At 34.9% G+C, this 14,994-nt stretch overlaps 1 protein-coding gene across 1 annotated transcript in view; it reads right to left on the bottom strand.

The window, feature by feature from the left end:
- Window positions 1-2,798: 2,798 nt before the first annotated feature.
- The window catches only part of PALMD (palmdelphin), a 66,365-nt gene continuing 54,169 nt past the window's right edge, over window positions 2,799-14,994 (bottom strand). The window contains exons 4-8 of the mRNA XM_031967132.1: window positions 11,929-12,043; window positions 11,750-11,783; window positions 11,514-11,627; window positions 9,118-10,197; window positions 2,799-4,180 (exon numbers count right to left, since the gene is read on the bottom strand). Coding sequence (XP_031822992.1) covers window positions 4,137-4,180; window positions 9,118-10,197; window positions 11,514-11,627; window positions 11,750-11,783; window positions 11,929-12,043 — 1,387 coding nt within the window. The 3' untranslated portion in view covers window positions 2,799-4,136. The remainder of the gene's footprint in view (window positions 4,181-9,117; window positions 10,198-11,513; window positions 11,628-11,749; window positions 11,784-11,928; window positions 12,044-14,994) is intronic.

Here is a 14,994-nt window from a genome sequence, read left to right as displayed (position 1 = left end):
TCCAGGCTCTTATCATCTCTTGTCTAAATTACTACAACAGATTCAAAATGAGTCTCTTTCAAGTTTGTCCCTATTCTAGTCTCTTCTACATGCTGTGGCTAAAGAAATCTTCCCTAAGGGCAAATCTGACTTTACTCAACCAATGGCTCCTCTTATTGCTTCTAGAATACAGGGATTCTCAAACTGTGCTCTGGGAATTTGGTTTAAAAATTTCTTTAGCCATATTTCATTTTAATTTCAATTTCCTTTGTGACCTTATATATTTTATTCTATACATTCTAAACATTATTCTGTGCTTCCATAGGTTTCACCAGACTGCCAAAAGGATTGATGACACAAAAGAGACAAGAACCTTTGCTTTTGCATAAAACAAATTTCTCTATGAACTTTTACTGTCCTATGTAATCTACCCCCCAACCTACCTTTTCAGCCTTCTTGGATATTATTCTTCCTCCTAAACTCTGTAATCTCACTAAATTGGCTTTCTTTTAGCTCCTCACAATACACACAGTCTCTCTCCTTCCAAGTTGCATCTTAGACACCATTTTCTACATGAAGCCTTTCTTGATTCTATCCAACAGCTAGTGTACTCCCTTCCAAAGTATACACATACACACACACGCATGTGTGCACATGTGTGTATTTTTATATTTATACTATACAGATGTTTATATATACGGGTCTACCCCATTAGAATGCAAGCATGTGCTAGGTAAGGATTGTTTCATTCTTTGTACTGGTTTGTCCAGAAGCAACTAGTATAGTGTCCAGTACAGGAACTCAGCAACCCACAAATGTTTCTTAAGTATTAGGTGAGAGACATAGTAAGGTGTAGAAACAGAAAGAAGAAAGAAGAAGAAAAAAGAAAGAAGAGGAAGAGGAGAAGAAAAAGATGAAGAAGGAAGAGGAGAAAAGGAGTAAGTTTCAATGCACTGCAGATACATAGATGAAATATAATAGTTCCTACCTTGGGGATATGATGCAAAGGTATACAAATATAATTGAAGGGTGGGATATGATGGGACAAAGGAGACATTGTACCTAGAAATTTGAGAAGGTAATTTTGGGAACCATGGGATCATAGATCTAGACTAGAAGAGATGATTTATATCAACTAGTCCAATCCTCTCATTTTACAGATGAGGAATAGAGGCCCAGAGGAGCTAAATAATTTGCCAGGATCACACAGCTAGTAGGTGAGTGATCCAGGTTCACATTCAAATCCTCTGATCTTTAACTTGGTGTTCTTTCTGTGTGTTCCATGGACAGATGGCACCTCTACCAAGATTTGAAGAAAGAGACAGATTTTCCACAGGCAGAGAGGAGGGAGTGCATTTTAGGAATGATGGAGGAATATGGGATGAGACTAGGGACAGTATGAATGCCAAAAGTTGTAGCTTTAGATAAGTTCACATCTCATGCAAATATGAATTGCAAAAGAAAAAAAGTTTGGAGATTCTCTTATTTTACAAAATTAAGAGTACATCTCATGTACTCTTCAAAGTCACTGCTTATTGTCACAACCCCCTTTGTGAAATGACTTTCCCTTTAAGACAGACACTGGTAATGACTAAAATGTCATGACTCCTCCGTGCCTTGGATGTGAATTTGAGTTTTAATAAGGAGAAAACACTTAGGCTACAGGGAATAGACCAGAGGAGACCTTCTGGCTATAACATAGAGCAGCTGCTGTCCACCATCAGCTAGGATTTGCTTTAAAGGGGTGGGCCACTGGCAGGTGATGCCATGACATTTTAGAGTAACTGGGTTCCCCAAGGAGGACTCCTGGTCTTCTTAAATCAGTAGCACATTTTATTTGTCTTGCTCAGATTATAACAGGATACTTTAGATGAAGGGAAGGGAGGGGCAGAGACCTAAGGAGTTGAGGGAGGGGGGGGAAGAGGAAGGGGCAAATTTACTGTTCTAAAGAAACTAGTCTAAGAATGGATGAATACAAAGCTCCCAAATTCATTGCACAAATTTAAGTCCAGTATCTTGGACTTGTGCTAGCTCTATTTATATTACCCTTCACTTAAAGAACCCTACATACAATAATAATTTAGGAGAAATGTCATTTGCATTTTACCCTGTTTAAATTTTTTTGGTTTGTTTGTTTTTGAAGGAAATGCCTTCTACCATTACAGATTGACACTTGAAATTCAGTTTTAGGGACACTGATCACTGGATTAGGGGTGGACAGGACCTTAGAGTCTAAGTCTCTCATTTTATAGAAAAGGAAGCTGATATAAATAAAATGACTTGTCCAAGGTCACACAGTGTCTAAGATAAAATTTGAACTTATGTCTTTGTGACTCCAAGTCTAAAGCCCTATCATTAAACAACATTTCTTTTGAGTCAAAAAGGTAACATGGGTAAGGGATGGGACTTGAATCCAGAATGCCATTCTGTTTCTTTATTTACTTAATGGTAGAAGGAGAAAATAAAAATAAATAAATACGGCTATACACAATTCTATATCTACATTTATATCTGTCAATAATCAGGCCTTTCATATCGGCATATGACATTCATTTTGTCCCCAGTATCATCCCACATTATATATACACAATTCTATATCTATCAATAAGCAGTTGTGACTCTCTCTCCCTCTCTCTCTCTCTCTGTGTCTCTGTCTCTGTGTCTCTGTATCTCTTATCATGCCTGATGATTGATACATATACACATATATACATAGGCATAGAAATGCTTGTATAAATATGTATATATCATATATGTACTTATACATACATGTATCTGTAAATATATACTATACATGTACAACAATCAGAAACATTGTGAATGCATTCATTGCTGCTCCAATTATTAGGCCTGACTTAGAACCTTCCAGGTAACCTAGAAACTATGTCTTTTGCATAAAAATCTTGAAGAAGTTTATAAAGACTAAATTAATGTACATATGCAAACTGACCTCTGTGAAGTTGTCCCAGGTAAAGAAAAATGCAATTTATTTATTTGTGCAATTCTGTTACAATGGAATTTGAAATTTTTGACATTGGTATACAAGTCATCCCTATGTTTGTTCTGGTTTTTCATAACTTTGGCTGTTTGAGGTTTATTCATTTGAATTTGTCTAAACCTAATTAAAACAATCATTAGCTGTTTGTTGTATCCTTCATTATTTTGGGGATCTAGGAATTTAAGACCCATTTCTTGAAACAGAATCAAATATTCCAGTTGTGCTTGGACAATCTTTGTATTTTTTTGAGAGTGTGCATGAAAGGATGATGACTCGAGTTAGAAGAAAATGTCAAATTATGTTTGGTAAAGTCATGTCCTATCTCTAGGACAGATCTTGTCTGTGCCTTTAGGGTACAGATCTCTAACAAACTGGGCCAGTTAGTCTTCTGGAAGTAGCCCCAGTTTCCTTATGATTTTACTAATTCAAGGTGATTTCCATATTTCCAAAGACTAAGTGTATAGATTTCTTGTAAAAAGAACACAGGACTCCAGTTTTCACATGAGCAAAATGAGAGTTTAGTGTTGGAGAGGGTCTGATTATGGAGTTAGGGAGATCTGGGTTCAACTCCTATTTCTGTTATCTACTAGTTGTGTAACCCTGAGCAAGTCACTTAAACTCTCAATGTCCTTAGGCAATCTTTAAAAGTCGTAGATGGGTAGCTGAACTGTGTAGGGAAAGAGACTTTCCACAGAAGGAGATCTTGACATAGATGAAACCACAGGAGGATGATATATCCTCCAACTAAAAAATGACAGTACCAATTAGTAACAGAGTTACTCAATTGAATTTCTATTTTAAATAACTTTATTTTTAACTTTTACAAGCTCTTATTAGAAATGCTTTGGTATCAATTCAATAAAAATATGCTGGAATTTTCCCATTTAAAGCATATCATTTAACTGCAACAGGTGAACATTTGTTTGTTCCAGATATCCATATTTTTTAACAAATAATGGTGACCATGAATGCATGGCATTATATGCATGTATTATATTGAATCTATGTACATAACATGTGTATGTTTTTATACATACATCATGCCATTTTGGGTATGGAATTCAAGGGAAGAAAAAAAGCAAAACTATCCAGAAGAGAATGTGAGGACTTTCTTCAATTTCTTCTTTCAGAGATGCTTAGTTATGTACATAAGCATCTGTCAGATCACCTTTTTCCCCAGTTTTGCCATTCTCATCCTTAGTGCTGTGAATGAGAGACAGAATAAAAATATGTTAACTCATGCCAGACTGCCTGATTTAACTCCAAATATCTTTTGGATAAGAAAAAATGGGAAGCAAGCAACATACCTCCAATGGTTTGGTCCAACACCGTAAGCATTGATTTACACACGAAAAGATAGTAGAAATAAGCGGTGGTTAACTTAAAACAGAAGCATGTTTAGAAATAGAAGGAACCTATTATTACAATGATTAGAAAAATGAGTGCTGGATTTGTATAGCAAATATCCAATTAGTGCAGTAAAGATAATATTAAATGTAGTTAAGTACATAAAGGTTAGTAAGTGTGCATATTTCTATCCTACAGAAGGTATCTAAGCAGTTGTTGTATGAAACCTGGGTTTAAAAAGCTTTCCCCCCATTTGAATCTATATAAACACCGGGCTTACTGGGTGATCCTGATATTGATAGATCAAAATTTATTTCAGAGAATCATAGAAGCTCCCAGTTGCAAGGGGATTGCTAAAGAGCTCATTTAATTTGACCAATGTTTATTATGGACCTATTTTATGCCAAGCACTATGTTAGGCATCAGAGACAGAACTCAGGAGTCTTTAGGCTCATAGGGAAGATAGTCTGTTACTTATTACCTTAGACCAGTGATTCTCAAATTTTTGTTTTCAATATCTTTATCCTATTAAAAATTATTGAGGATCTCTCCAAAACATTTTTGTTTATCTGGATTATATTTATAGACATTTACCATATTGGAAATAAAAAACTATTTTTGAATTTGTAATCTCTCTAAAAGGGTTTCAGAGATCCCCAGGATTCTCTAGACCATACTTTGAGAACCACTGCCTTAGACAAATAAGTCAACCTCTCTGGCCCTCAGTTTCCTCAACTGTAAAATGAAGCATTTGGGCTAGTTGACTCCTATGGTTCACATCTGTCTTTGAATAAAAAGAGTTAAAAGTACCTCAGAATATCAAAATTGCAATTAGCATTATTTTCACTCAAGGCAAGTAGCACTAGAGATACAGGGGGGAACTCTTCTTTAAGTTCTTTTTGAACTTTTTCCTCTTGCAAATCCTTTTCACTAGAGAATTTTTTTTTTGTGTAACTCTGAGTATATAGGTATATAAAATAAGTATACTAATAATAAATCACAAATACATGACCCCCGCATTCAGTTATGAGACACCCATATGGGAATGCAAACCACAGATTAAGAAGTTGGGCTCTATACCATACCCATTGTGGGCATGTTGGGAAAATTCCAAGGTTTCTGCTTTTACAAACGTTTATCTACTAAGGGGAAGAAACATACTTAATTGATAGGGCTTGAGTTAGGCAGGGTAAAAATATTTTCTTAGAAAGATGCTATGAATGTCTTCTACATTTTCCATCCTGGGACAAAGTCTAGCTGCCTCAGCCTGCTCTGCAGAAAATAATTTTTAAAGTATGAGAAGAGAATCTTACTTTTTTTCCTATATATATTTCCTAAATATATAAATTTAGTCTACTCGAAGACTATTGGAAGACTAGCTACCCCTTCACTCTTGGCCAGGGAATTAAACTACAGAATGAGCAAACAATGCCAAAGCAGGAGGTAAGGATTGGAAGGAAAATTGTATTTTGTGGGGTTTTTTCCTGTAATTTTCTCTATTCTTTTCGTCTCACACTATAATTTGTGCTTTCCTAGGGAGGAGGAAAATGTTTTTGTCCATGCTGTGGACAGTGTAGAGAGATGTTTATTCAAGTTTTAAAAATGGCACATTAAACCTGAGGGCTAAGGTCACAAGTATCCTATTTCATGGGTTACATGTTTTAAAGGTCTCTTGAGTACAACTGTCTAGTTCTTATATAAAGATATGATGAAGATTAAATGCTTATGAATTTTTTCTTTCTATTTTACAGGATCATGGCACAGCAAGGAAGAGTAGCTCCTTGGGGTTAGAGAACACTGGGGACAGAAAGATCTCTAAATGACAACTATATCTAGGTTTCCTTTTCACTTTTCTTGGATTCAAAATATGACTAGATAAAGTCATTGGTCTGGATGACTCATGTTTAAGTGCTTAGCCTCCCAGAGGCAATTTTCAGTACGACTTTCCCCTTTTTGTGGTTGCTCTAATTGCTATTAACAGAGTCAACAGGTTTCACATGACCTAGGGATAGCTAGAGGAGACAAAGAGGAATAAAGGAAATGGAAGTTGGGGGGGGAGAGAGAGAGAGAGAGAGAGAGAGAGAGAGAGAGAGAGAGAGAGAGAGAGAGAGAGAGAGAGAGAGAGAGAGAGAGAGAGAGAGAGAGAGAAGTGGGATTTTTGTGGGGTGGGGGAGTGAAAGGGAGAAATTGTTGTTTGTAATTGGGCTTGACTAAAAGACCTTTGTGGTTCCTTCCCATATTGAAATTCTGTGATTTTTTTTTTTTCAAATAGAGAATCAGCAGGACCATTTAATAATCCAATAACATCTATATTTAGCACTGAGGTGTCTTGAGATTCAGATTAAAATCACAGTCTAAAATCTTAATTGGTGTTCTTGATGCTACTTCTCAGATCTATGAAGTTGGCATATTTTGGCTTCAGTGTATCCAATTTCCTTAGACTAAGAAACCCTGCTTCTAAAACCATCCTTCTCCCCAAGGTCAAATAAGGTTCTCATACTCTTAACTTAGTCCTTCCTCCTCTAAAAACTAGTTATCAGGAAATAATCTGTTACATGCAAATTATTGATAAGATCTTCAATATCACTTCTCACAAGATAATTTCCATTTTAACTGAACTCTTAAGAAATCCAGTCAGAAGAATGCAGTTGAATGCAGTGGTAGAAATCACAAGAGATTGGAGTAATACATTTTTTTTTTTTTTTATGCTGGGAAAAGGAGGAATGATGGAGCTTCTGATGCCTTTGAAATCTATTTCCATAGGTAGTTACTTGCTCCACCTGTGTAAGGCCGAGCCTGCAGACTCAGATATGTATGTTAGACCATTTTCCTGACTAAAGTTTTATCTTAGATCTGTAATTCATAGTCTAAATAAGAAAACAGTAGTCTGAAACAATTTAGTGGGAGAGGTAGTGAATTCAGAGTATTTTATCTTACAAGTAACTTTCAATGATAATAGAACCCTTTGAATTGTTACTTTGTCGTTACTTTGTCTGGAAAAGGTTTTCCTGTTTTGATTATTTTAGCTCAGTGGCCGTGATTAGTGTTGTCTGAAAAAGTTAGTCACTTCCTGCCTTTATCCACTTTGCAAATGTGTTGACACTGTTAGAGCAGAAGAAATGAGGATGTTGAAGAGAGCTGGTTAATTTCCAAGTTCAAGAAGGGGGAGGTTTTAAGATATGTAATGCAGTCTTTGTTGATCATAAATGGTTCATTATTCTTTTCAAAGTCTCCCAAATTGTTTTCTTAGCTGAAATTAAGCTGAAAGGTTTAAAGATTAAACAAAGCTCATTGTTGGAAAAGAAAGGAAAGCTGGTGGGGGCTCAGGCTTGCTTTTGTGAAGTCCCATCTTTTCCTTTCTGATCCAGAAGGGAATTTGAGGGCACTCTCTCTGGGAAGCCAAAAGTTTCTGCAAATAACTAAACTAGGTTTGGAATTGGCACATTTAACTTAATTAGCTAAATGAATGGGATGGAACTCAACTGTTTGTCAGGAGGAGTGTAGCCTTAAGGACACTAAATCGCCTAGGAAGACACTTTTTTTGAGAATGCAAGAACAATCATACTTTTAAAATGTTTTGAATTAATTGGCATTTCAAAACCTTTGGTTTTCAATAAAATTAACTTTAAAATATAAGCTTTAGAAATTCTTTCATTTTTTATAATTCTTAGTGCCTCTGATTCTTATGTTTAAATAGTCAAAGTTGAAGAAGGTTATGGGAAATTCCCAGTATGGGAATTCCTACCAACACATTACAAACTGTTTATAATTGAGTTCACAATTCTCCTTGAGACACAGGAGGTATTTGAACTTCAGTCTTCTTGACTCCAAACTCTGCATTTAATATTCCACGCCATGGCTTCCTTATCAGTTAATATAGTCATTCTAATTTATTATGATATGCCTTTTTTTTTTTTTTTTTCTTTACAAACGTGAACTGGAAATCAATAATTCTGCCTGTGTCCTGGTGACTGAGATGCAATAAATCTAAAAAAAGATGAGTTATCATTTTTATAGAAAAAATGTCAAAGATGATTTCCTATTCATGTTCTGTTATAAAAATTGATACTATGAGAAATGCATGTATTTGTATAATAAATCTGTTGAAAAATAAATCTTCTGAACTGGAAAAAGGAATGCAGAATTAAAAGATAAACACAAGCATTAGGAAAACTCATGTTACTCCTATTAAAATATAGAAAAACATAAGGAAATAGATAATCAAGTTATTAAAATACAAAAAACTCAGTGAAGGCAAGGTAGGAAAAATACCAGGAAAATAAAGTCTGTTTGCTTGGCTTTTCTTGAAAAGTTAAGGCTTATGTTAGATGATAGACAAATAATTTTGAAGTGTTTGATATGTGCAGGAAAAAAAATACTGTCAGTTACCTAATATAAAAAGGATTCAGTTCTCCTCACATAAAATAACATGTCTGAAGAGGAACTTAAAATAACTAAGATAAAATAATGCAACATACAAGTATGACTACAATCTTTGTCCATCCTATATTCCTTCTTAACAAAGCCTTTTTTAGGGCTATCCTTGCAAAATTACCCACTTTAACATTGGATATGCCAAAGTTAACCTTATGATTAAGAAGAAATGTGAGTTAATAAACGAGATGCATAATGACAATTCAGATGAACAATTCTGAAAATAATCATTCCATATTAGTTTCTCTGATGATCGAAGAAGTGCTAAGCAAGAAGGCTTATTAATCAGAAGGAGCAGCTTAAGGAAGCTATTCGTCACATGACTGAACAGCATTGACATGCTTTGTCTTTTTTATTACCTGTAAGGGAAGGATCCTCTGTCCCATCTCCAGCTCTGTGGCCATCAAGGTTAGGATGGTGGATAGGATGATTTAAGCTTTCCTTTTGTTCATTCAAGGCTATGGACTTTTTTTGAGGTGATTGATGGCTTGAATTTTCATGTGGATTGATTTCTGATCTCTTCCTGGGGAGTGGTGTTGGCTTAGCAGGTTGGTAAACCTTACTGTAGTGGCCCACTGGATGATAGGACGGTTTTTCAGCTTCTCCTTCCTCTTCTTCATCATCATCAATCACCACCAGCTCGGCATGGATGATTCCATCATACCCTGTTAGGAGCTTTTTTCCTTCTTCATCACCCTCCTCTGCTTGCTGATACCCCATGAAAATCATGGTAACAGGTTTTGAGTCATCTACATTACAAGGCATGGATTGAACAACATTGTATTTGATGTCTTCCTCATTTTCCTGGAAAGTTGGTGAAGAACATGGGTATACTGATTTCCTAATGGATGACCCTTGGGGGCTCTCTCTTGCCTTGGATGAGGGTACACATTCTTCCTGCATCACATTTGTTTCTTCCCAAGACGGCATCATCTTTGGATGGGTACAAAGGCTATCCTCTGTCTGCTGAACCATTGATCTGGGGCGTGGTATTGGTCTCGTGGTGCTGAGATGATTATCCTTCTGAAAGCCATTTCCCAAGCTGTGTGAAGAACCATTTAAACTACTGCCTAGTCCATTAGCTTGAATGTGCATCCTTTCTGGAACATTTGGTCCAGTGGTTACACCTTCTTTCTGTGGGGTTAAAGGTCTACAAAACTGGTTGGCGTATACAGGCTCATGGTATTCGGTTGGTGATTTAGAGTTTCTCTCTGAGGCTTGTCTTAAAAGTTCCTCCACCTCAATGGGTGCTAGATCATCAGTGCCATTATGTGCAACATGGTGATTGGAGCTGACTGCATAGATGGATTTTCGGCCATCATCATAAACTTTTACACCTGTACCTTTAAAGTCATCAGATGGGAGAGGTATTGAAGATAATACTGTGCTCTCTCCAGTCTTCATGTCTTTTTCAACTTTAATTTCCATGGTGTACAAAGCTATTGAGAGAGAGAGAGAGAGAGAGAGAAAGTTCATTTTTGATTTAACATTCATTCAATAAATATTTATTGGATTTTTGTTATATGCAAACTCATATTCTAGGTCAGAGAAAGACAAAAAAGCTTAGAATCTAAAATAGAGGATAAAAAGAAAATAAGGTAATTAAAAGAAGAATAGAAGGACTCTATATTTGATGTGTTGTTGCCTTTCTATAGATTAATCACCATCTCTCCTCTCTGGATTGTTTCCCACTAAGAAAGGGTTAACTTGCAAGCGTGAATATAGACTTTTGCCTTTCCCTTATCCCCTTGGTCTTGTTTGTATTTTATGTTGTTTACTCCATTAAACTGTGGTCTACTTGAAAGAGGAGATTGTCTTTTACATTTCTTTGTAAATCTAGTACAGTATTTGTAACACATACAAAGTGTTGAATAAAAGTTTATTAAATGATTGACTCTGCTCCCTGAATATAGTACATAGTTCTCTTTTTAAACAAGAATTTACAACTATGTTACTGAAAAATATATAAAGGAGAATTCTGACAGAATGTAAGCTTTTTGAGGGCAGGAACCATTTCATTTTTGTCACTGCATTCCTGATGCTCAGTATATTTTCTGGTACATAGTAAATGCTTAATAAATGCTTGTCAATTAATTGATTGACATGAGGAAATAATGCTTTTACTTTCTGTCTGAAATTCTTTTCTTCTGGCCTCCCAAGGTTTTCTCCCTGGCTTCAGACTATCTGCCCTGACTTTCAAGTTTTACCCTTCCCTCTTCTACAGGATTTTGATATTCTGGTCTTTACATGTTTGAGACAATTAATAAACTGCCTGCTCTGCCTATTGCCCTTTACTAGAATCTAGGCTCTGTTTCCTGAAATCTCCATAAGATCCTGAATTTGGTGCCCTTATCAAGCATGTTTTCCCTACATTTAGACAGATTTTTAAAAAATTTGACATACATCAAATCGGTGACCTATGCTGGATGCTTATTATTGTTAGAACTTATATGACAGATATTCTCAGGGTTAAGAAATACTAGATACCTGTTTCTGGTCTAGCTGAATATTGCAAACTCCATGTTTTTTGGAGGTTCACCTGCCCAGAGGAATGGTTTATTAGGCTCAAGGTGGACCATGAGAAAAAATTTCTTAGATTATACAACCTCCCTCATCCCTATTTATGTTCATAAGGTATGTTATAGAAATACCTCCTTCACCCCTAGTTATATTCATAAACAAATTTTGAAAATTTCAAAATGCAAATTCTAAATATAATACGATATGATGCCAATATGATAAATTGATGGGATACCTTTTCTATTTTGCTCATCCTCTTCTATTCCTTCATCTCTTTCCCTCCTTAATCTAGATGGTATATACGATTTTGGAAGATCAGGAATATTGGCGTAAATGTCTTCAATGGTCTCTGTGAAATTGAGAGAAAGGCAATCTAAGTTTAGAATGTTTTCAGCAATGAAAAAATTGCAAGCAAGCTTATTAAAAATATCTTCATTTTCTAAGAGCCATACTACCTCAAACTATACATACCTTCTGGTTTTTCTGTCTTTTCCACCTTCACAGACTATAAAGAGAAAATATGTAATTATTGCAGTTTTTGAAAATTATTTCAAAATATAAACTAAATTTTAGTAGTATTGGATGGTTTTTTTTTTTAAAGGAATACTTCTGTGAAGGAATAATTTTTAAATTCCTTGTTGCCTACTTACCTTTATAATGTCTTCTGCTGTTCTCTCAACTGATTTTAGTTTCTTTAAAATTGCCTCTTCATGAGCTGAGATTTTCAATTCTGCTTTTTCAAGCTCTTCAATCTCTTTCTCAAGTCTGAGAACAAAAGTTTACAGAGTTGGTAAGGGCTGATACTATAAAATATTGGTTGCCAAATATCCACTTAGAGTAGTATTACTTAAAAGAGAGGACTGAGTAATTCGTTTGGAATTGGGAACCATTTGTTCACTAAAAAACCTCCTTTTCTGCATGTCTTTTTGTGTTGGGAAGATGATCTACAGTTCTCAAAGACTCTTCCAAGAAAAGAAAAGCTCTAATAACTTCTAACATGTTGGAAGATTTTGGGTATGACAATATCTTTGGTCTGGTGCTTTTTAACATTTTTACCAATATTGTTCTAAATTAGCAAGTTGGCATAGATCATTAACACACATATAATATAGTCAGGATGCAAGATGATCTTAATACGTGGGACTAAAGCTAATATCATGAAATTTAGTAAAGAGAAATGTAAAGTCTTACACTTGGATTCAAAAAATCAATACCACAAGTATAAGATGATAGAGGTATGATTCAACATATGGTATATTTGTGTGCACATTTGGATCTGTTTTCTTCTGTCAGGGGATGGCTAAGCAACCATTTCTCTATCTATACTAAAATTAAAGTTATGCTATTAATAGAAATTGCCATTGTAGAGAATAACCCATTTATTTACCTGTAGGTAAAACCTAGTGAGTTATCTGAGGCACATCAAGTTCAAAGACTATTTTTAAAGGTTCTGATTCCATGTCCTCTTACCCTAACAGTATGATTTCCATATTACATTTGAGTAGGTTCGTTGTATTTTCTTCAACCCCCACATTTAATTTATATACTTTAAACTTCATATAAGTTCCTGAAGAATGTTTATTATTTCCTTAGGATTTCCCCTGCCTCCTTTCAGTTATTTTCAGTTGTGCCTGATTTTTTGTGATCCCATTTGGGATTTTCCTGCAAAGATAATGGAGTGTTTTGCTATTTCCTTCTTCAGTTCATTTTTCAGATGAGGATACAAATGACCAGGATTAATGATTTGCCCAAAGTGACACGAGTAGTAAGTGTCTAAATCCAGATTTGAATTCAGGTCCTCCTGACTCCATAAGTCAGTGCTCCATCCACTGTGCCATGTAGCTGCCTCTCCTCTGCCCCTAAGTAGGGTCATAGCATACTCATTGTTCAGTGATGATGGTGAAATACTATCGGCTAGTGTTATCTTCTAGAAAGAACATAATACTAAAAATTAGTTCTAGGCGTGGCTCTCTTATTAATCATTTCATCTCAAGTCTGCTACTTGACCTCTCTGTAACTTCAGTTTCCTTAGAAATAAAACAGCAATATTTAATCAATCAACAAAAATTTATTAAGTACTGCTTCCGTTCTAGGTACTGTTCAAAGCACTTTGGACACAAAGACAAAAAATCAAAACAAAATAAGTGGTCCCTACTTTTATTCTAACAGGATTTATAACATGTCCATAAATAAGTTTATATAAAAATCTAGTACTGATGATGAATATGCTACAATTTCTCAAAGAGCCATAATAATTAATGTTTCTAAGGGTCTCTCAGATACCCAGATGAAAGTTATATGTTAGGCCAAAGACGAATATCACTTACTGAAATATTCAGAAACTATCTACAATCATTTGGCTATAGCCAACTCTTCATTTATATAGAGTTTTTATGGTGTAACTGAAAGACCATTGGATGTGAAAGGCAGAAAGGTCCGAGTTCAAATTCCACCTTAAAAATTTTCTAGCTTTAAGACTTTGCCAAGTCACTTAGTTTCCTCATTGATAAAATGGGGATAATTATATTTTTAGTACTTATTCTGTATGATGATTGTAAAGATCAATGATATAATGTTTTAGACACTTTGCAAAACTTAAAATACTATATAAATGACAATTATTGTTAATTTGGAATTTTTTGACATGGATTATTTAAAATCACAGACTGCCAACAGATCATTAATTAATAATATTTTATCAAAATTTTTATTGAAATAATGAAATATTTATTTTCTATTTAAACTTATAATATGTAGGAATGGATATTTGTTAACACTTTATAAATGGATGTAACCCCACAGAAAATACTATCAATATGGATAGCAGGAATATGGAAACTACATACATATATGAAGGATCTGTGACTCCATAGTGTGGGAAACTTTCAATGGGGGGACTCTGAATGCTACCATAGAAATGAGACAGAGAGAGTACTCTCTTATTTAACAGGTAAATTCTAGAGAATTGTCTGAAGCACAGACTGTGTTGAGTGACTTGATCAGTTATGTGGTATTAGACTGAAATTTTAATCCAGTTCTTCCTAACTTCAATGGATAGAACTTTATCCATTATGCCACATTGCCTCTAAGACATAGAAGTATCACTGGTAAATAAATGGCCAGGATTCTGCTATTTTAAGGAACCAAAAAAGCTGGCTAGATCAGAATGGTATTTGAACTGAGAAATCTATATTTGAAAATGCTGAATTGGACAGTACATTGTTACTTTGGGCAATAACTATCAAGAAAAAAGGATTTTAGTTATCTTGTAACTAGATAACTGTATCCCAGAGTTTTGGAGATTTAATAACAGCTTACATTTATAGAGTACTTTAAACTTTGCAAAGCATTTTCAAAATATTATTTTGTTTGATACTCAGAACAACTTTTTGAGATAGAATTATTAATTCCCATTTTAAAGATGAGGAGGCTGAGGCTTAGGAATGTTAAATGACTTTTACTTATAGTAAGTTTCTGAGGCAGGAATTTAACCCAAGGCTCTCTTCATGGGTCACAGTGTAATGAATATTGCTGGATGCTAGTGCTGAATATTGAATAAATTGCCACATGACACAGAGAGGGATTTTACTTTCTAAAAAGTCTATTGGCTCCTTTAAAAAGAATTCATTTAAAACAGGGGTGGAGAATCTTTGGTTTTTGGGATTATCAGATCAGGTTTTGTATTTAATTTCTTTAGCCTGTGGGACAAAGGCAGA

The sequence above is a fragment of the Sarcophilus harrisii genome, chromosome 4 (assembly GCF_902635505.1).
Source record: "Sarcophilus harrisii chromosome 4, mSarHar1.11, whole genome shotgun sequence".
Taxonomy (NCBI): domain Eukaryota; kingdom Metazoa; phylum Chordata; class Mammalia; order Dasyuromorphia; family Dasyuridae; genus Sarcophilus; species Sarcophilus harrisii.
This window is presented reverse-complemented; position numbering and strand designations above follow the sequence as displayed.